The sequence below is a fragment of the Balaenoptera borealis genome (genome assembly GCF_965194805.1).
Source record: "Balaenoptera borealis genome assembly, chromosome: 4".
Lineage (NCBI taxonomy): Eukaryota > Metazoa > Chordata > Mammalia > Artiodactyla > Balaenopteridae > Balaenoptera > Balaenoptera borealis.
In genome coordinates, this window is record NC_138861.1 from 85126925 (window position 1) to 85149424 (window position 22500).

General features: G+C 38.8%; 2 protein-coding genes across 18 annotated transcripts in view; one reads left to right on the top strand and one right to left on the bottom strand.

Annotated features, from left to right (window-relative positions):
- Positions 1 to 22500, top strand: part of APBB2 (amyloid beta precursor protein binding family B member 2) — a 360572-nt gene that overhangs the window by 152092 nt on the left and 185980 nt on the right. For all 17 annotated transcript variants that reach the window (XM_082390548.1, XM_082390549.1, XM_082390542.1 and 14 more), the window contains 2 exons: positions 10885 to 10953; positions 21680 to 22495. In XM_082390548.1, coding sequence (XP_082246674.1) covers positions 10935 to 10953; positions 21680 to 22495 — 835 coding nt within the window. In that variant the 5' untranslated portion in view covers positions 10885 to 10934. The remainder of the gene's footprint in view (positions 1 to 10884; positions 10954 to 21679; positions 22496 to 22500) is intronic.
- Positions 10964 to 22500, bottom strand: part of LOC309628084 (uncharacterized protein) — a 30174-nt gene continuing 18637 nt past the window's right edge. The window contains exon 5 of the transcript XR_014244139.1: positions 10964 to 20606. The gene's annotated coding sequence lies outside the window, so the exon portion shown is untranslated. The remainder of the gene's footprint in view (positions 20607 to 22500) is intronic.

Genomic DNA, 22500 nt, shown 5'->3' on the forward strand with positions numbered 1-22500 from the left:
GAAAACACTTCATATTCATTATTAAAAAATTTACACAAATCAACATATGAAACATAAGAAGACACTTTTCTAAATCCTACCGCACAGAGATTACTGCTGTTAACATTTGGATGAACTTGTCTATTCATTCCTTTATGAACTATTTATTAACTTTGCCAGTGTTCTGCACCTACATGAAACTTTATAAAAGTACAGAAAACTAATAAGATTAAACCCCATACAGACTTAGTATTAAGAAGAAAAAAAGGGAACACAGTTATATCCTTATAGACAATGAAAACATGCTAAAAAGATATGCTTAAAAAAAAAACTAACATATTATTTCAAAAGAAAAAGAGATAATTAAAAATTATCCAAGACATGAAAGAACAGCATAATCTGAATTAGAAAAATCTCAGACAAGATGACAGAGCTCAAAGAATTAGAAATTAAAAAAAAATCACTTTAGAAATAAATTCTTAGATGGAACACAAAATCAGATAAATACCACAAATACTGCCCTAAGAGAAATTGAGGGTGAAAAGGAGGAAAAAGTTAAAAATTGAAAGGAAATGAAGAAAGAAATAAAATTTGGAAAAAGGTGACAGATATTAAAAATAGGAAAAGAAGATCGAACATACCATAATAGGAAAAGCAAACCAAAGCAAGGGAACAGTACAAATACTATATTTCAAAAAATTTTCCTGAGAAAAAGATTTTAAATGACATTTTTAAAGGGCAAATCATGTATTTTAGGATACCAGCCTAGAACAATCAATGCCAGGATGTTTTAGTAAAATTAGTGGATTAAAAAGAAGAAAAAGCAAAGTCCTTTGGGCATCTAGAAAAAAAGAGAAAAACAGCAGCAAAAGAATTAGATTGTTCTCAGACTTTTTGAAGAAACCTTTTATAGCAGAAGAAAATGGGATAACATATTTAAGGTCCTCTAAGAGAAGAAAATATGAGCCTGTACTTTTTATGTCTAGCAATATTGACTTGCATATGTGAAGAACACCAACATTGCATTAACATGCAAGAAGTGAGAGGAGGAAATACTGTTCCCATGAACTCTTCTTAAGGAATCTCCTAAAGAGTGAGCTTTAAACAATGAAAATAACTGGAGAGATAAAAGATGAGCCCGGACATCTCAAGATAATAGCTAGCAAGGTTGTTATCAAAGATTATTAGGACCATGTCAAAAGGACTCAGGAGCCAACTTGAAGAGGCTTCTACTGGCATGGGGCAATTAGAGCTTCAAAAATAAGAAATCCAAGTATGTTTAAACCTGTGAGGGTTGATGATAAGAAAAACAAATTATTGGTTACCTGAGGTTAATGGATCACCAGTTCATTGTCTTAAAAGTGGTCAAGAAAGAACCACGTGTTTACCCTGCCTTTCTTATATGAACAGATCACTGGATAACCATGTAGTAGGTGAGGGGAGGCCCTTCCTAAATTTTTTTCCACCCAGTAAATGAAAATGAAATGAGAGAATTAGACTATCATTATTTTGCAACCTCAGTGATTTAATGGATCCGAGCATTGAGTGATAATGGCATCGACATTAGAAACCCAAGAAAACCAGATATCGTGTGCTTCCTGATGAAAGATCATACAACCAAATGGATTGAATCTCAGTGTTTTTCAAGCCTCTGAATACAGCTGCCAATTTGCAGGAAGGGTGGAGGAACATGTTAACCTGCACCATGAATATGTAGTCAGCAGAATTCATACTGTGGAAACTCCATAGTTCAAGTGGTCCAGATTCTCTAAGGAATAACTTGTATGATAAAGAGAAGGATAATGGGGGAGGTAAACATAACTTAAAATACATGTCATATTTTTTTTAAAATGGATAAGAATTAACTGTGTTGACCAGAGTTGTAACCTTGGGTAATGATAGCATAAAGAAACACAAGGAAGTGAATATGATAAGTTCAAGATAGTTTGTTTACTTTTAGAGGAAAGGAAGAAATTCATGGAGGGCATTTTGAGTTGGCTAGAAAAGTCTGTTTCTTAATCTGGGTGGTAGTTATAAGAGTGGTTTGTTTATAATAATTAATAAACTGTTTTGTGTGATTTTCTAAATCTGTGTTTTATTTTACCGTAAAAATAATTTTAAAAATTTATGAAAGAATGACACTATACATGCTGCCTTTGTTCCAACTTTTTATTCTAATTTTCAAACATACAGAAAAGTTGCCAGCACTGGGTATGAAATGCCAGTATACTCATCATACTGTTTTATCGTTAGTTTTTCATTCAATATTTAGTAGAAATCTTTCTATATAACTAAATATAGAAATATCCTCACTTTTAAATAAATGATGCATAGTATTCCATTGTATAAATTAAATCAGTCTTCTATTGATGGACATTTAACTTGTTCCTGGTAGAAATAATGGTGCTTATATGTCCTTATGACAAATTCCTAAAATTTGCTGTCATGGAATACTCTTATGTGCAACATGTAAATGGTTGTGTATTGTGAATGAACAACTGTAGAAACCAGAGATGCAGCCTATATTGATCAAGACAGTGCTATGTAACTGAGGGAGGGCATAAATCTCCAAGAAAAAACTTGATTCCCTGAAGCAGGGTCCTCACACAGCATCATACCTTCCCTGGATCAATTCAGGTTTAATCCCAATGGCTCTTCTATTGTCTCATTTTGGTTGCTGTGGGTATAGTTAGTGTTATCATTTGTCTGTTGCCACAGTAGTGCTATGCAATGAACCACCCCAAAATTTAGTGGCTTAAATGGTAGCCATTAGTTTCTACAGAATGGATGAGTCATTTTTACAGCCTTTGCTAGGTTCACTCATGTGCTTTCAGTCAGCTGCCGGTATAGTTGCAGATCTCTGCAGGGCTCTCCCACATGTCTGATGGTCAGCTGGCTTAGGCTGATCTCAGTGGCCTTGGCCAAGAGGACTCAGCTATGCTACCCAAGTCTCCAACATCCTTTCAACAGGCCAGCCCGGGTGTGTCCTTGTGGCGGTGGTACAGATCATATCTTTCTCAGGGGGCTGGAAATGGGCTATGCTTTGCCAGCTTCTGTGCCATCCCACTTGCTAACCTTCAACTGACCAAAGCAAGTGACATAGCAAAGCCAGTCAGTGAGAAGGGACTGCAAAGCGACAGAGCAGACAGCGAGGATACAGAGAAGCTGTTGATTGAGGCCATTAACGCATTTCATCCTCCACAGCTATCCAGCAGCAAATTTTAAGTTGGCACTTCCTTTTTAAAATTTATTTATTTATTTATTTATTTTTGGCTGTGTTGGGTCTTTGTTGCTGCACGTGGGCTTTCTCTAGTTGCAGTGCGCCGGGGCTACTCTTCGTTGCGGTGCACGGGCTTCTCATTGCGGTGGCTTCTCTTGTTGAGGAGCACGGGCTGTAGGCACGTGGGCTCAGTAGTTGTGGCTCATGGGCTTAGTTGCTCCGCAGTATGTGGGGTCTTCCCAGACGAGGGCTCAAACCTATGTCCCCTGCATTGGCAGGAGGATTCTTAACCACTGCGCCACCAGGGAAGTCCTAAGTTGGCACTTCTTAGAAGCATTAAACATTGCTGTTATTTCTAAACTGCAGATGTTATACTTTTGAAATATGAAAAATGGGGATCAAGTATGTTTGTGGAGGGAGCATAAAAATTTTCTTGTTAAGAGTTATAAAGGTAATTTGTAAGTGGAAAAACCTACATTTATTGTTTTGTCTTGAAAATATTTATTTTCTGGTTGTTGATGTTTTACCCTGGGATATAGTTCCGGAAACATGGTTTTTCCTGTGTTTATTTTTCTTTGTTCTTGGAGTTGCTTTTGAAATCTGGCTTTGAGAACATTGACTCAAGTAAGATAAAAAGCTAAAATCACAAATCAACCTCTTGAAGTGTTTTTGCTTCAGATATAGACATTAGCGATAGGATTAGTCCCTGTACCTTTATTGCTGCAATTTTTTCCCTCTATTTTAAGTTGTAGAAGTGGTAAATTTAGGCTCTTCCAGAACAGTGATTCTTAACAGCAGATATGCAGCACCCAGGTATGCAGATGGCAAGAAATTGTACTAGTAATTATATGTCAAATTAAAAAAAAATCAAGTTTATTCCCATAGTATGCAATATTATATGTCACACCTCTCTTCTCCATGGAAAAACAAAATGCTGAAATAAAAATTTGCATATACATATACTTATGAAATACTCTTTATTGTGTATGCATCATAAAATTGCACACACTTTAATTGTTTAATGGAAACTGTGTGTTGTGCTAAGGCAATTTAAAGGATTTTTCAAAGTAAGTTTGTTGTCAAGTTTTGCCTCATTTTCTGACTTTAGAACCCACCTGCAGAGTGAGATACAATTTTACACCCTTGTTCTTTTTTTTTTTTAAATGATGGTCTGAACACAGGCTTATGTATTTATTTAGTTTTTGGTTGCGCTGGGTCTTCGTTGCTGTGCACAGGCTTTCTCTAGTTGTGGCAAACGGGAGCTACTCTTTGTTGCGGTGCGCGGGCTTCTCTTGTTGCAGAGCACGGGCTCTAGAGCACAGGCTCAGTAGTTGTGGCTCGTGGGCTCTAGAGCACAGGCTCAATAGTTGTGGCTCGCGGGCTCTAGAGCGCAGGCTCAGTAGTTATGGCTCGAGGGCTCTAGAGCGCAGGCTCAGTAGTTGTGGCGCACGGGCTTAGTTGCTCCGCAGCATGTGGGATCTTCCCGGACCAGGGCTCGAACCCGTGTCCCCTGCATTGGCAGGCAGATTCTTAGCCACTGCACCACCAGGGAAGCCCCACCCAATATTCTTAAGCTGGGAAGAGGACAAGCAGCCTCAGAATTGTGAAGATCACAAAGTGTCTATAAAATAACTGTTTAGACCTACTGTGGGCCCAACACCAGGCTAATAAGGTAGATGAGCTGGGGAGGGTCCATAAACTCAGAAATTTGTTAGGACAGACTTAACGTGCCTCTTTTCCCCAGATAGTTTTCCCAGGTTAAAAACCAGTGAGAAAAGAGGGCTCTCTAAAAATAAGTTCTAGAATCAACTGGGTATTAGGTTCTCAGTGGCTGAAAGAACTTTATTCTGGAGGCCTTTGGATTGGGAGTGATTGTGAACAGAGCAGTGTTTGTCTGGCGTTGTGGAGCTGGGATGGATCTGAGGGGAGGTGTCAGGGGGGATTAGACTGAGGCCATGATAGGAATTACGGAACCAGGTGAAGTACTAAGGGTCTAAAGAGGCAGTGCACAGGACAGAGAGCGAAGTAAATTGAGAGGAATTTGTCAGATTTTTTTTTTTTAACTGTATTTGGGGAAGAGAGGTAAAGTGAAATTCTTTGTCTTATTTTTATTTTTTATCTTTTGTTTCTCTGGCATCCTTTAAAAGTACATAGGAAGTTCTCATCACAAGATAAAAAAAAGTTTTGTAACTGTGTGGTGATGGATGTTAACTGGACTTAGTGTAGTGATCATTTTGCAATATATAAAAATATCAAATCATTATGTTCTACACCTGAAAATATAATTTTATGTCAATTACACCTCAATTTAAAAAAATAAAAATAAGTAAGGCAGTCCTCCTTTCAAGGTATTTACCTTCTGTTGGGAAAGAAGATAAAAATAAAAATTTAATGTTGTGCCTTAAGCGTAATAATAGAAGTGTGTAGAAAGTTTAGTGGTGGGATAATAGTGATTAAACAAGTAGGTAATTCAGAGAACATTTTATCAAGGATGCAGTACTTGAGCTGGATCTGAATGGATGAACACTTGTGAGTTTTCATTTATTTTTGGAAAAAAGGAGTTACACACAACTTTAGCTTATTAAGGAGTAATTTCTCATCCTTATAGTCAAAGGATCAGGCAGTGACAGCAGGAGAAGACACCAGTGTTGCACACGGTTGCTGAAAGCTGGCTGTGAACCTCCGTGGTGGTGGTGGGCAGTGCCCACCCTGCACGCTGCTCTCTCTTCCTTCAGACCGGGAGTGGTTACTTGCTCTTACTGGTCCTGGGGTCTGCATTATCTCTTGTCGTTTTCCTACTCTGCCCACTTTTTAAAAAAAAATAGTCCTTTAATTAGACCCTCCTCAAAATATTCCATTTGAATGTGTCATCTGTTTCCTGTTTGAAGCCTGTTGGGTACAGTGTATAATTACATAGTGAAAAAAGGTAAAATACACAATAAAAATAAGGGAAAAATTCTTTTTATTCTAAATTACAAACACAATATCGCAAATAAAAAGACCAGTCAGTTACTAAGGCAAATGGAGCACATAAGGGCCTGATTATAGTGAGATAGTTTACTGAAGCATTCTTGGTCTGGGCGTATCATATTGACAAAAATAAAGGCATTGAGGATTGGAGTGTTATCATATAAAACATTGAACTAATATATATGTATATAATTTTGAATTTTTATATTTATGCCCAATGGGGAGGAAAAGTACATAGCATCTTATACTGAACCAAAATACAAGTGGGCATTCAATTTACTTGTTCACTTCTTTATTTGTTTACTAGTGCTTTTGTGATTTCTGCTTAGGCTGCTCCTCTGTGGTCATGTTGGACATTTATTGAGCTCCAGTGGCATTGTCACAAGGCACATAAGCATTATGGATTTTCCTAAATGTGACACATAAAAACACTGCTGGAAGGGAAACCTGTTGCTAGATTGATTCATTTAATTTCATCGTTTGTTTTGAAATCACAATTATATCTCTTTTTTTTTGGCCACGCCCCCAGGCTTGTGGGATCTTAGTTTCCCGACCAGGGATGAACCCAGGCCCTGGGAGTGAAAGCGCAGAGTCCCAGCCACTGGACCACCAGGGAATTCCCACGATTATATTCTTAATGTGGAGCTTGTGGTGGCCTACCCTGGGTCTTGGGTGTCTTGGCAACTCACTATGTGATTTTTATGGAAACAAAGGCACTTGCTCTGAAAGCTGGTATACCTCCTCTAGCTTACAGCTGAGGGAGCATTTGCTTTGCTTTTTCTGGGAAAAGAAGATAGTATTTTGAGTAGGGTGAAGTTTCCGAATCCACCTACATTCCCTAGGTCAGTACTTCTCCAATAGAAATATAATTCAAGCCACATATATATGTAAGTTGAAATTTTCTAGTACCCACATTTTAAAAAATGGGTGAAATTAATTTTAACAATGCATTTTATTTAACTCATTATACTCAAAATGTTATCATTTCAACACGTAATCAATGTTTTAAAATTATTGAGATATTTTACATTTATTTTCATGCAAAGGCTCCAAAATCAGCATGTTTTAACACTCAACTCAGATGTAGAATTTTCACTGGAAATACTTGATCATAAAGTTTAGAGTTGGAAGTAGATTTACCTACCCAAGAAGTTCCAAACTTACTTAAAATGTTTCCCCCAAAGAGTCAAGCATCAGTTTATAAATTTATATTTAAATTAATGACAATGGGCCCTTGAGCAATACTGGATTAAGCATTCCCTCCACATCCCAAGATTCAATCAACCACAGATCACATAGGACTACAGTATTCACTACTGAAAAATAAATGGGTGTAAGTGGATCAGCTCAGTTCAAACCTGCGTTGTTTAAGGGTCAACTGCATACTTAAATAAAATTAAAAATTCACCTTCCAAGTGTTAGTAGCTCCATGTTGCTCTTAGTGGCTACCTGCTATAGAATATTCTTAAAACCATACTTGAGTGCTTTTATACTTTCTCAGGTTATTATTTATGTAGAATTAATCCATGCTACAAAGTCCTCGGAAACTGTTTTACTACATTACATTTATTCATCAAGGATATAAGCACCTAGGGAAAAACAGTTCTGCATTTTGTGCTTCATCTCCAGGGCTAGGGAGTGCCTTGCATAGCGTTTAGGTGTTTAATAACTTTATCCTGCTAAATCCTGTTTAGTCTGCAAATTGCAACATAAATTTAACTTTCTCAGGGGAGTGTTTCCTGACTCTCCAGGCTATCTATATCACCTGTTCCTTCGTTAAATTTTCTCATAGAACTGAATTCTTTTCCTCTAGTACATATATAGTTACACACTGATTTGATTAATTTTCTGATTAATATCCATCTCCCCAGCTAGTCTATAAGTTCCAAAAGAGGGAAGAACGGGTTTTTTTTCACTAAAGTGCTTCGTGCTCCCAGCATAATTCATGGCACATATGGATTAAGTATTGGTCAGATGATAATACTAGCACAGGGCCTTTTTAAAAATGAAGTGAGGGGCTTCCCTGGTGGCGCAGTGGTTGAGAATCTGCCTGCCAATGCAGGGGACACGGGTTCGAGCCCTGGTCTGGGAGGATCCCGCATGCCGCAGAGCAACTGGGCCCGTGAGCCACAATTACTGAGCCTGCGCGTCTGGAGCCTGTGCTCCGCAACAAGAGAGGCCGCGATAGTGAGAGGCCCGCGCACCGCGATGAAGAGTGGCCCCCGCTTGCCGCAACTAGAGAAAGCCCTCGCACAGAAACGAAGACCCAACACAGCCATAAATAAATAAATAAACAAATACTTAAAAAAAAAAAATGAAGTGATTAGCAGAATGTCCAAGTATCAACTTTATAGAAATCAGAGTTTGTTTTGTGTTGGGGAAAAAGGAATATTTTATTTTAAGGATAATACAAACTAAGATATGCAAATTTTAAATTTTTGTTCAAGCCTTTTCAAAATACTCCTGTAAAGCCTTTTCTTAGCTTTCTTTCTACTTTATTGGTATTCATTTTCTTGATAGCTATCATAATCTGCTATGCTTATAACTGAACGTATGCTGAAGACAAAAACTGAAAGAAAGGAAAAGTGAATTGTGAAATACCTTTAAGGAGTTGAGAAAGATACAGGGCAGAAACAAAGGTGCATAGAGGAAACATCTCTTGCTGTTTCAGGACGGTTTAAATTAAGCCCACCCTTTTAATTATACCAAAGTAATGAGCCTTACCCACAATATGTGCAAATATAATTTTAAAATGTATGGTGGACCAGTAGACAAGGTTGTCAGGTCATTATCTAAATCATAAGTTGGAAGTAATGCCCGTTAAAGGTTACTAGTTTGGAAAGGTTAGATTAGAATTTAGTCTTTGCAAATATAAAGTTTCTCAACTTGAATAATGCTTTAGAAAACCACTAACATTTAACTTTTTTTTTAACATTTCATGGAAGTATAGTAAGCATACAGAAATGTACACATAAGGGTACATCTTGATGAATTTTCACATCCAGATCAAGAAGTATATTACCATCACAACATCCCAGAGGCCACTTTCTTGCTTCTTCCCCTTTCCTGCCCTCCAGGGCAAACTATCTTGACATAATAGATAGGTTTTTCCTGTTTTTGTACTTTATATAAATGGAATCATGCAGTATCCACATTTGAATTAATATAATGGTTTGTTATTCTAAGTGACACATCTGATAGCAACTCATTGAAAACAAAGTCTGTTTTCAGTTTTCCTTGTTATGTATCTAATGTGGTAAACTGGCAGTTTACCAGTGTATCTAGTTCTTTATTATTTCTTTAAGACATTTTCTATGTAAATGCAAGTATGTGTGTGTGTATATGCATACACACATATATATATGTATATGGTTTTAAAATTTTTACTCAAATTTGATCATGCATATTATTTACCTTTGTGATGTGTCTTAAGGCCCCTTTTGTATCAGGTCATGTAGATTCGATTCATTTTTTTTGTAATGGCAGCACAGTACTCTGTTGTATGGCTGCATCATAGTTTAATGAAGCACTTATCCACTGATGAACAGCTAGGTTGTTACTGATCTTTTGCTTTTAGAACAACAGAGTCTACGTAAGTTTATTTGTAAAATAAATTCTTAGGAAAGGAATTGCTGAGCAGTAGGGTCCATGCATTTTAAATTTGCTCATGTATTTCTAAATGGCTCTGCAAAGAATTTTACCAGTTTTTACTCACACCAGCAAGATTTGGAAATTCCTATTTCCAGTGTCCTTGCCTTAGATTATGTGTTATCAAGCTTATTAATCTTTGCAGTTGGCTACAGGAAAACTAGTAAGTCATTGTTATTTAAATTTGCATTTTCTTCAGTTTTGAGTGAGGTTAGTTGTTAGGACTTGTTTCTGTCCTTTGCTCATTTTCCTACAGGCTCGTTTATATTTTTCTTAATTTCAAAGAGCTCTTTCTATATAAAGGGAATTTACCTTTTTATGTCATCTATGGTGTGAACTTTTTTTTTTATTTGAAGTATAGTTGATTTACAACGTTGAGTTTCAGATGTACAGAAAATTGATTCAGTTATATATATATATATATTCTCTTTCAGATTCTATTCCATAATAGGTTATTTCAAGATATTGAATATAGTTCCCTGAGCTATATAGTAGGTCCTGTTAGTTATCTGTTTTATATATAGTATATATATATCTGTTAATCCCAAACTCCTAATTTATCCTTCCTCCCACCTTCCCCCTTTGGTAAACATAAGTTTGTTATCCATGTCAGTGAGTCTGATTCTGTTTTGTAAATAAGTTCATTTGTAATGAATTCTTTTTTCAGTTTGTTTTTTGTCTTTGTTGTGTTTATAGCCTTTTTTTTTTCCTTAACAGAAGGTTTAAATTTTTGTGGTGAAATTTACCAGTGTTTTTCTTTACTGGCTTCTGAATTGTGTGTTCTTAATGAGAAAAAGCATTGGAAACTTGAGATCGATAGATAGATAACTTAAACTTGGCATGGAAAAAAATCTCAAGAAATGTTTGTGGGAAATGTGGTTAAGCAGGAATTCAAATTTCAGTCAAAAGTGGTTTGGCCAACTATAAGTAAACCAAATTTGGACACTATCTGCCAAGATTTGCTTAATATTTTTAACAGCTTTTAGAAGAATTTTCAATGCTATGCTTTTTTCCTTTCATGCTTTGTTATTTGGGCTTTTAATTTCTCAAATGATCCCTCTTTTCAGATTTCAGATTATAACCTATTTCCTGTACCATTGCTGACGTCCAGTGACCCATGTCAGAAGTACTTCCAGGTCAGATATACTTTCACATGTTTCAGTGCAGCATACTAGTTGACTTAAAACTTTAACAAATATATATATACTAGATAATTGTTTTGATGTTAAACTTATGATTTACTATAATAACATGTTTTGGCTTTTTTATTGTTTCTCACTAATGTACTAGAAAGGTGGATCTTTAAAATAAGATAGAAGAATTAATTGAACTTAACTGCATGCATGTATTAATTGCATGACTCTACTAATATCATAATGTGAAAACATTTTAGTTGACTGTAACAGAAAACTAAAACTCTGTCACATTTTGCCATGTAGGATTGCATGTTATAGCCTGTGAACTGTTAAATTTGAACAAAGGAGGCATTGGTGGTGAGTCTGCATAAACAGCATCTTAGGCATTGCGGGGTTTGTCTAGAATAGAGCTCCCAATTCAGAATTCTCCCTGGATCTAATGCTGATTAATTTCAGGCCTTAATAAGAAAACCAACTTAATTTCATTGTATGCCCCTTTCTCTGTGTCGTGATGGATGCTAGTCTGCATACAACGTGGTGTGGGATTTAATTCTTAGCCTCATAGTAATATAATAAGAAAAAAACAATTGCAATGACATTTTGAATTAAACATAATATAGGACTGTAAGTGGCAAATAGATCTAGGTAGATTCTATACTTGTTAGGGCACGTACCACTCTGCAAATTCTGAGTTTCTAAATAAGTAAATTTAAACCATGGACAAATAGATGTTAATGTCCCTAAATTCTAAAATTAAACTCAATAAGTATGTCCAAGTCTTTTTCTCCTTTACATAACACTGCATGTTACATTTCAACAGAGAACTAAAATTAAAACATAATAAAATAAACACTAAGCTAAGTAGAGGCAGTTGAGTGACCGGAAATATCCTTTTATTAAAGACAGCTGAAAACAATGTGACCAACCTAAATTCACACAGGAAAATTAGGAACTTAGAGGCAATTCTTAGAAGCCGGTTTAGGGGCAGGGAGTAGATTTTCTTTGTAAATCCATATTTGAGTAAGTATATTAATTTTGCAAAATCAAAGCAAATACATGTGTCCTTTGACGAATACATTTTAAGTGTTGAGAAGAGTTCCTTCTAGGAATTCTTTAGCATTTAAAGTCTTTTATTACATTGCAAAATAGACTCAGCATGGAAACATAAGAATAAAGCTGACAAACATGTAAACAATGTGTTTCCCTCTAAATAGAGGCGAACTAATCAAATAACTTATAGAAATTTCTTATTGTCACTATATTTTGTTATACCAATTATTCACTTTTCCTGTTGTTACTCAAATTGCTTTATTCATTGGTAGTTATATAAGAGATAATGAAACCGTTATCCAGCGTGGTTTTTAATAACAGCTACTGCTATCATGCATTGGTATAAGATGTAACACATTTTACAAGGAAAACGGTATTTTTATTTCAGTAGAGTATCATTCCAGCCACTTTTTACCTGAAAATCCAATCGCAGCTAGTGAAGTAGAGTATGGACCAATAATTAGGATAAGGTTTGCTTTAAAGCCCATTTTCAACTCTTAGGAGCTGTGACTGCAGGAAGCCTTTAAAAAAAACAAACATGCCAGAATGTATACCCTTATATGTCTTGGAAAATTCCTGTTGAACCTTCGAGATTCAACACAGGAGTCCCTTCCAAGTAGGTCTCAGCCTGTGACATAGTAGAGTAACTACCCTATTTCAAGGATTCTGCCCTTGTTTAATGTTTTTTTTTTCTCTTTTGGAATTGCCTTGAGGCCAGCTTATCAGATTTTCAAGAAAATCTATGTTGTTACTTTAGTTTACCTACTTTTCCTCACCTAAACCAGCTTGATCACTGACTATGTTAGTCAAACTTGACCATAAAACTCTAGAGCTATATTTAAAAAATACAGTTGTCTTCAGAAGACATCATTTAGAAGAAGATGAAATGATGAAAACAGCTTAGAAATTGAGCAAAGAAAATATCCTTGGGATAAGCATATAATATGCCAAGGTGACTACATCTGCTGGGTGTGATGTTGATATACCAGGTTATTTTCCCACCTGGAGTGCCTTTCTCTTCCTTGTCCACTGGTGGACCCTAACCCTATCCTTCAAGACCCAGCTCAGCTGTTCCTTTTGTGGGAGTCTTCCTTGAACCTCTGTCCTCATCCTTAATACCTTCTTCTCGTACCCTGTGCGTACTTTAGCCATTGGGAGTTTTGTTAATAACGTATCCTTGTCTCTGCCCTGAGTTTCTTGAAGAAAAGTGTTTGGTACATCTTTCTTGACTTTCCTCAGATCCACTTGGGATGTTGAGTGGAGTGAGCCCTCAGGCAGTTTAGCTGAATGGGGCATGGGAAACCCTTAGGTGGGGCAGACCTAGTGGGTGAAATCACCTCTTTATCTTAGAGCCTGGGGCAGTTGTCCTGTGAACCAGCTGTGTGCCGTTGTCCTCCTGGTTTAAAAACTTCTAAGGTTCTAATCCTGTGATCTCTCTGACCCAGGGACCCAAGCTGCCTCCTAATAACCTTTGCCTCCTTTGTTCATAGAGAAGTTCTTATCATTTTTGTCACATTGAGAGTTTACTTTCATGAGTAATTTCAGGAAACCAGCTTTATCTTGCCTCTCCTTCCTAAAAGAAAAAAAATCTGAGTTTACTTCATTTCCTTCATACTTTGAGGTCTAGTTTAAAAGGCAACATTCCTCAGGGTAGAAGTTTTGCTGTTAACTCCTCAGTGGAAATAAAGTTGTATAGCAGAAAAATTAAAAAATGAAGAAAATGTGAAGTCTCATTTAAGAATTGGTCAGGCATTGAGCTTCCCCGGCCCGTTTGTCAATTTCCAATTTTGTTAAGCATGCCAAGGGAGCAGAGGGAGAGCAGCAGGTTATTGAAGAGAGGAGTTTCCTGTCATTACTGACAAACTTTCTTTGACAGGAGGCTAGAGGTCTCAGAAAAGAGAAGGCGGGAGGGCAGGTTTAACTCCGGGCTCCAGCATGGATTTGTATTAGGATGTCACCTGAGTTACGGGGTTACATCTCAGGGCTGGGATCTTTGCGACTCAGAGTTTGAGGAAGGCTTTGTTAGCCATGAAATTAAAGTGATCCTGGCTTACCTAATTTTAGTTGGGCTTCATAAAAAATACTCTGTGCATTATATTAACTACAGCTCTTTTACTTGCTGAAAATCTATTGGCTTCAATACCCTGGAAGTCCCGGCACCTCATGTTTCAGGCATGACTCGTTGCAGGGATTCCAGCAATGTCATTAGGGCATGTTCACTTTCTCTCTGTTTCCTGGCTCTGTCTGCCCATTTGTTAGGTCTTACGTACACAGGTGTCTCTTCATGGTGACCTCTTAAGGCTCTAGGCTTATATCTTCTAGTTCAAGAAAAAGAGAAAAGAGAGCACTTCTCTTCTGATCATTCTGGCAGAAGGCTTAGGATTTGTCATATGCTTTTCCTTGAACCAGTCACCACAGCCATGGAGATTTGCTCCTCTGATTGGCTGGGCCCAGGCCATGGACCTCATGAATAAGGGATTGAGTCATCTCTGCCTGCAACACAGGGGCTGAATTCCTCTGTGAGAGCAGATATTTTAATTTTGTCAGTTTTGTTCACTGCTGTCTCCTGAGCAGTTAGAACTGTATCTGTCGCATAGTAATGCGCGAAAAAATATTTGTTGAATGAATGAATGAGCATGGAGGGAGGCTGATTCTCAAGAAAAATTGTGACGCTTTTACCAGAAAAGGAGGAAATACATGCCAGGTCATAACAGATGTTTGTGCATCGTGCATGCAGGAGAGTGACAGCAGTAGTAATATGAGCTCTTGTCACACTCTTAGCTCTGGACGTATACCGAGCTCTGGAATAGGAATCGAGCCTCTTGAATTGGTGTTGGATCTTTGTGAGTTATGCTCAAGACAGCATGATGAATAGATGTGGAGGTGATGGCAAAGTCATGGGTCCCATTCACCTTCGAGATATCCAGGGGCAGAGCCACCTTTGTACTGAAGACTGGCCCTCAGGGTTATTGGCATTTGCTTGCTCATTCCTCATTCATTTTGCTTATTTTGTACACTGTTGTGTTCTTGACCTTGAGAAGAGCAACTGGTATGTAATAGATGCTCAGAAAGTGTTTAGTTAATGAATGAGTGAAAAATATTTAGTTAATAAATGAGTGAACGATGAATGAACCAAACATTTATTGGGTGCTCTTATGTGCCAGGCTTTGTAAAAGGAACTGGAAACTCTGGAATATAAAAAGGAAAGGGGAATGCAAATCAAAATTAAATCACACTTGTTTGGGTAGGTATAATCAAAAAGAGACAATAACAAGTGTTGACAAGAATGTAGAGAAATCAAAACCTTTATGCATTGCCAGTGGGACTGTAAACCGGTGCAACTGCTTTGCAGAACAGTCTGGCAGTTCCTCACAAGGTTTTATATACACACACACACACACACACACACACACACGTATACGTATGGTATGTATGTCTATATATACGTGTGCACATCACAGGAGAATTATAATCAGCAGTTCCGCTCTTGGGTATATATCCAAGAGAATTGAAAACATATGTCCACACAAAAACTTGTACACAAATGTTCATGGCAGCATTATTCATAATAGCTAAAAAGTGTAAACAGTCCAAATACCTGTTAACTGATGAACAGATAAACAAAATGTGGTAGATCCATACAGTAGAATATGATTTGATCATAAAAAGGAATGAAGTAGTGATACATACTAAAACATGGATGAACCTTAAGGATACACATAAGTGAAGGAAGCTAATCACAGAGACCACATATTGTATGAGTCTGTTTATATGAAATGTCCAGAACAGGCAAACCCATGAAGACGGAAAGTAGATTAGTGGTTTTCAGGGGCTTAGGGGAGGGAGGAATAGAGAGTGACTGCTCATGAGTACAGGATTTCCTTTTTGGGGTGATAAAAATGTTCTGCAATTAGGTTGTAGCGATGAATGCACAACTCTGTGCATATGCTAAAGACCCCTGAATTATACTTTAAAAAGGTGAACTTTATGGTATGTGAATTATATCTCAATAAAACTGTCATAAAAAGTGAACAAAACAGTCACTGCCCTCAAGGCACTTGCGGTATTGAAGGGGAGCGAGATCTCTCAATTGATATTATAATATAGTATAGAAGTGCTGATGTGAACTGCATGTCACACACCTAGCACAGAGGATTATGTTCAAGAGTCAGAGAAGGCCTAAAGGAGGACATGTGAGCTGGGTTTTGAAGGATTTATAGGAGTTTTCAGGCAGGAAATAGGGCAGGGGTAAAGCAGATTGAGGGCAAAGGACCTTCCCAGGCAGAGGAAACAAATGCTATGTGCAGAGGCAAAGGGTTGTGAAGAGGCTTAGCATCCTCAGAAAAGTTCACTGTTGCTGTCATAGTAGGGACCACGGCGGGAGGGGGAGGTGCAGTGACAGGAGATGCGATGGGAAGGGTAGATTTAGGCTAGCAGAGGAGAATTTGAAGTGCCTTGTATATTGAGCTGAATTTGGACAACAGGGAGCCAGTAGAAATTTTTAAACTGAGAATTGCACGGTCCGTTTGTTTTTAGAATTACAGAGGACGAACTGTATCAGGGTAGACTGGAGTTTGAGAGACCGTTGTGCTTGGGAGATATAGAAGGAAACTTAAAGTGGTGAGAACCTGAAAGCAGCCCTAAAGATGGTGAGGAGGGGGAACTCAATTTATTGGAGAAACGTCTTCCAGTAAAATAGACAGAATTTGGTAGGATAAGAAACTCATGAAGGGCTATTCCCAGGTTTCCAGGCAGGGAATTCGGGAGAATGGCAATGCTGTGAATTCTCAGTTAGCATCCAGCCCGTGCGTTAGTGGACTTAACTTCCCCTCTTTCCCCAGTTTATAGGGAGTATTATACCAAGTTTTCTTTGATCTATAACTATAGTAAACTCATGTGACGCAGAGAAAAATGGAACCAGCTTAAATACACCAACTTTTGATTAGAGTCTCAATATAGCATCTTTCATTCTATATCCTTTCATTTCCATGTCCATAGAGCATCTGTTTTTCAACATAATTTGTTATATTATTGTTATGTTGCTATTTCCCATTCTACTTAATCCTCTTCTGTTCAGTGTTATTAATGATGCAGATGGTAAACAGGAGGAGATAAGGAACAGAGGAAGGCCCGGAATTGGGTGGTGGGGATCACAGGGTGACAGGAACACGTGTGTTGTGTGCACCAGAGCCTCTGCTGGGCCTCCAGTTTTCTTCACACCAAAGCTTGGAGAACTTTAAGCTGTTGGGATCACAGCTGTTGAGAAATCATGTTTGGCAAAGAAGTACACCAGTCTGCTCTGGGTCAAAAAAAAAAAAAAGGCTCTTTGACTCTAAATAGTCTTTTCTTCTTTGGGGAGTTATGACAGAATTGACCAGGAATTTTCTTGAGCTGAGACTGAGGAGCAAAATAAATTGGTCTAGACAGTGTTGAAGGATTTTATTTTAAATCTTGCCCAGATGCTGCTTGCACGGGGGGAAAGCTGAGATAACTGACCACTGATCACCTTTTCCCTTTCTGAGAGCATTAGTCTTTTTCAAGGAAAGGAAAAATGAATTTACCGTTGACTATTTAGGCAGTAATGGTGGTTTCCTTTCAATCTTTAAGAAGAAACTCAAAAATTTAACCTAGGCTTTTTAAGTAAACATTTCTTGAGATGTTAATGAAACACTTGTCTTTTTCATTTTATTCAACAGTTTATTCTACGAACATTTACTGAGTGCCTACTGCATGCTAGGCCGCTGTGCTTGTTGCTGGAAGTCACAGCTTAGTGGTAAACTCAAATAGGTTAAAAATAAAACAGTGTGAGAAATGCTGTTATGCTGTGGAGAAATGGAGATAGGTTTATGAAGGGTGTAGAAGAAGCAGCCCTGGAGCCTGTCTAGAGGGGCAAGAGAAGGCTTCCCAAAGAGGTGACATCTACCCTGAATCTTAAAGGTGGAGTAGAAATTTGCCAGGAAGGAGGGAGGGATGCTGAGAATGTGTGCATGTACAAGGAACATGACATGTGTGACCAGAGTGTTTCAAGAGCCTCTGAAATCATTAACATGCATATGTCTCATCTTTTTCTTCCAAATCTCTCACTTACTGCAATGGTTCTCAGCCTTGGCCACACACTGGAATCACCCAAAGAACATTCCATTTTAATACCCTGACTGGGCCCAATCCCAAACTAATTGAATCAGAATTTGGGAGTGTCTTAGGGGGTGGGACCTGGGCTTCTGGGCTTTTTAAAAGCTCCCCAAGGTATGCATGCAGCTAGGGTTGGAGCAATCCCTTGTTCCTGTCACACCTGTTCCCTTACCTTTCGGAGACCTCTGACCCCTTGGCCTTTTCCTTTTCCCCTAGCTCTTCACCCTCCTCCCGGCTCTGTCTCCTGCCCTCCCCAGGCCAGATCCTGGAGTGCATTCCTCACTGTTCACATCTGACACCTTAATCATGTCTCCCCCTCTGTGCCTATTTCTTTCCTTTTTAAAAATCCCATTCCATAGGTTGCCTTTTCATTTTCTGTCTGACTTACTTCACTCAGTATGACAATCTCTGGGTCCATCCATGTCACTGCAAATGGCATTATTTTTTACTTTTTTATGGCTGAGTAATATTCCATTGTGTATTTGTACCACATCTTCTTTATCCATTCCTCCGTTGATGGACATTTAGGTTGCTTCCATGTCCTGGCTATTTTAAACAGTGCTGCAGTGAACATTGGGGTACCTATATATTTTCGAATTACAGTTTTCTCCAGAAATATATCCCCAGGAGTGGGATTCCTGGATCATATGGTAGCTCTATTTTTAGTTTTTTCAGGAATCTTCATACTGTTCTCTATAGTGGCTATACCAATTTACATTCCCACCAACAGTGTAGGAAGTTTCCCTTTTCTCCACACCCTCTCCAGCATTTATTGTTGTAGATTTTTTTGATTCTGACCAGTGTGAGGTGATGTACCTCACTGTAGTTTTGACTTGCATTTCTCTAATAATTAGTGATGTTGAGTATCTTTTCATGTGCTTTTTGGCCATCTCTGTGTCTTCTTTGGAGAAATGTCTATTTAGGTCTTCTGCCCATTTTTTGTTTGGGTTGTTTATTTTTTTGATATTGAGCTGCATGAGCTGTTTGTATATTCTGGAGATTAATCCTTTGTCCATTGCTTCATTTGCAAATATTTTCTCCCATTCTGAGGGTTGTCTTTTCATCTTGTTTATGGTTTCCTTTGCTGTGCAAAAGCTTTTAAGTTTAATTAGGGCCCATTTGTTTATTTTTGTTTTTATTTTCATTACTCTAGGAGGTGGATCAAAAAAGATCTTGCTGCGATTTATGTGAGAGAGTGTTCTGCCTATGTTTTCCTCTAAGAGTTTTATAGTATCCAGTCTTACACTTAGGTATTTCATCCATTTGAGTTTATTTTTGTGTATGGTGTTAGAAAATGTTCTAATTTTATTCTTTTACCTGTAGCTGTCCAGTTTTTCCCAGCACCACTTACCTAAGAGACTGTCTTTTCTCCACTGTATATTCTTGCCTTCTTTTTCATAGATTAGGTGACCATAGGTGCATGTGTTTATCTCTGGACTTTCTATCCTGTTCCACTGATCTATATTTCTGTTTCTGTGCCAGTACCATACTGTTTTGATTACTGTAGCTTTGTAGTATAGTCTGAAGTCAGGGAGCCTGATTCCTCCAGCTCTGTTGGCTCAAAGTTTTTATCTGTCACATCCAGGGTATAAAAGCCACTTAAATATTAACTCACCAAAAAATTTTGATGGTATTCTTTCTGAAAATGTTTATAATTATAAACAGAGTAAATTAAAAATTCTCCCTAATAACATTGCTAGGATATAGTACCTAACATCGTAAAATAGCCTCATAGCAATTTTTTTGCCATACCTTCTAAAAAGCCAGCAGATTGCCAGATTTTTTATAATAATGTCACTCTAAATACCCAGAAGTCTAAATGTAATTTTCTCTTGTGTGCCTATGTTATGGTTGTGTGTCTCAGGGAAAACTTCATGTGGGTTCAAGGTGGGCCCTTTTCATAGCAAATGCTGCTATGGAGTGAGGTTGAATTATAAATTGAAATATGTTTTCTGTAAAATGGTAGTAGTAGCCAAAACAGTATACATTTTTGTTTAAAATTTAGTCATCAGAGTAGTGTTTAAAAGGGAAAAACAAACCAGATTCTCAATGAAGCCCAAGTGCAGTAGGTGCTGGGTAAGCAGGAATCCTTATAAATAATAATTCTAAAGAATGGGGCCCAAAGTCTAACCACTTTGGGTTACAGCCTTAGCTATCTCTGTGGGCCATATGGTCATTCTGTTGTAAATATGGACACTGCCTGGAGTGTACAGTTGTTCCCTAGCTACCAAGAAGCACACAGACTCTAGAATCAGTGGGTGACTCTTTTCTAAAATAGCTTATCCTGAGTATCAGATGATGGAAAGGGATACCTCTGAGCTCCCGAACAGTAGAACATTCTTACCTTCCTTCCCTGCGGAGGTCTCTGTTTTGCCTGGTGGAGGAAGAGGGAGTTGTCACAGTACAATTTCAGGAATGTTGGGAGCTGTGCTTTGGTTCATCTACTGCTGGTGTAGAGCCCACGGAGGTCTCTGGAGGGCAAGGTATCAGATAAGAAAGAAGTCATTCCTCATAGACTGAGAAATCTGAAACCTTAGAAATTCTTGCTGATGAATTTTTATTCCCTTCTAGTCTGAGAAACCTTTCTCTCTTCCTAGCAAGAGACACATGGAACAAATCACTGATGGTGTGAACAATATTTGAGATAAATGCAACTGTCAGATAATTTCCTAGGAGTTCTGCAAGGGCTTGTGGTGACTGCAAACCCCTGAGTCTGTGTGTTTTTTTTTTTTTAATTAATTAATTAATTAATTAATTTTTGGCTGTGTTGGGTCTTCGTTTCTGTGCGAGGGCTTTCTCTAGTTGTGGCAAGCGGGCGCCACTCTTCATCGCGGTGCGCGGGCCTCTCACTATCGCGGCCTCTCTTGTTGCGGAGCACAGGATCCAGACGCACAGGCTCAGTAGTTGTGGCTCACAGGCCCAGTTGCTCCGCGGCGTGCGGGATCTTCCCAGACCAGGGCTCGAACCCGTGTCCCCTGCGTTGGCAGGCAGATTCTCAACCACTGCGCCACCAGGGAAGCCCCCAGAACACTATTTTTAAACATGGTGAAGAAAAATTACCTTGGATGTATGGTGCTTCATTGAACAGTGACCTTTCAGGTTAATTAAGAAAGCTGGAGCCCCAGAGGATTTTTGAGCAACTTTTTTGTTGCCTGAGGGAACGACAGAATAGAAATGTGGTGTAAATGTTTAGAAAGGGGATGATTTGCAAGGTTGTGAAAAAGCGAAGACCAGCTGCTGGAAGAAAATGCTTTTATATGATTTCAAAAGAGAGATACTTTTTTACTTTAAGTAAAATTTGGACCCTCAGACCTCCTAGCTTTTCTATAAATTGGCTTTTGTGTATCCACATTAAGCCTTTTATTTGCTCCTGTTTAATGTATGAGCAAACGGTGAAAAGAGAGGAAAATGGGTCCGTTCTACAAAACTGCAACGGAAGCATTGGTTCTTGCAATTTTCTGTACAGAAATGTTTGCTCACTCTCTATGCTAAGTAGTTTTAATCATGCCAGGCGTCTAATGACCAGTTTTCTTTTTTTTTCCAGCTGACTCAGGTGTAGACACTTTGGCAGTGTTTATGGCCAGCAGCGGAACGACAGACGTCACGAATCGGAATAGCCCGGCCACACCACCAAACACCCTTAATCTCCGTTCCTCCCACAATGAACTGTTGAACGCTGAAATAAAACACACAGAAACCAAGAACAGCACACCCCCGAAATGCAGGAAGAAATATGCACTAACTAACATCCAGGCGGCAATGGGCCTCTCGGATCTGGCCGCACAGCCCCTGCTGGGAAATGGCTCTGCCAACATCAAGCTGGTGAAAAATGGAGAGAACCAGCTCCGGAAGGCTGCAGAACAAGGGCAGCAGGACCCCAACAGAAACGTCAGCCCCACTGCAGTCATCAACATAACTTCTGAGAAGTTAGAGGGTAAAGAGCCCCACCCACGGGATTCCTCGGGCTGCGAGATTTTACCCTCCCAGCCCCGAAGAACCAAGAGCTTCCTGAATTACTATGCAGACCTGGAAACCTCAACCAGAGAACTCGAGCAGAATTTGGGCAACCAGCATGGGGCTGTGGAAGAGAAGGCCCAGCCAGGCCAGAGCCAGGCCTCCACCGTCGTCGGGAATGGCGACTTACTGCTGCAGAAACCAAACAAACCCCAGTTCAGCCCTGAAGATGGCCAGATAGCCACCGTATCATCCAGCCCGGAGACCAAGAAGGATCATCCTAAAACAGGGGCCAAAACCGATTGTGCACTCCACCGGATCCAGAACCTGGCACCGAGCGACGAGGAGTCCAGCTGGACGACCCTGTCCCAAGACAGTGCCTCCCCCAGCTCCGCAGATGAGACAGGTACC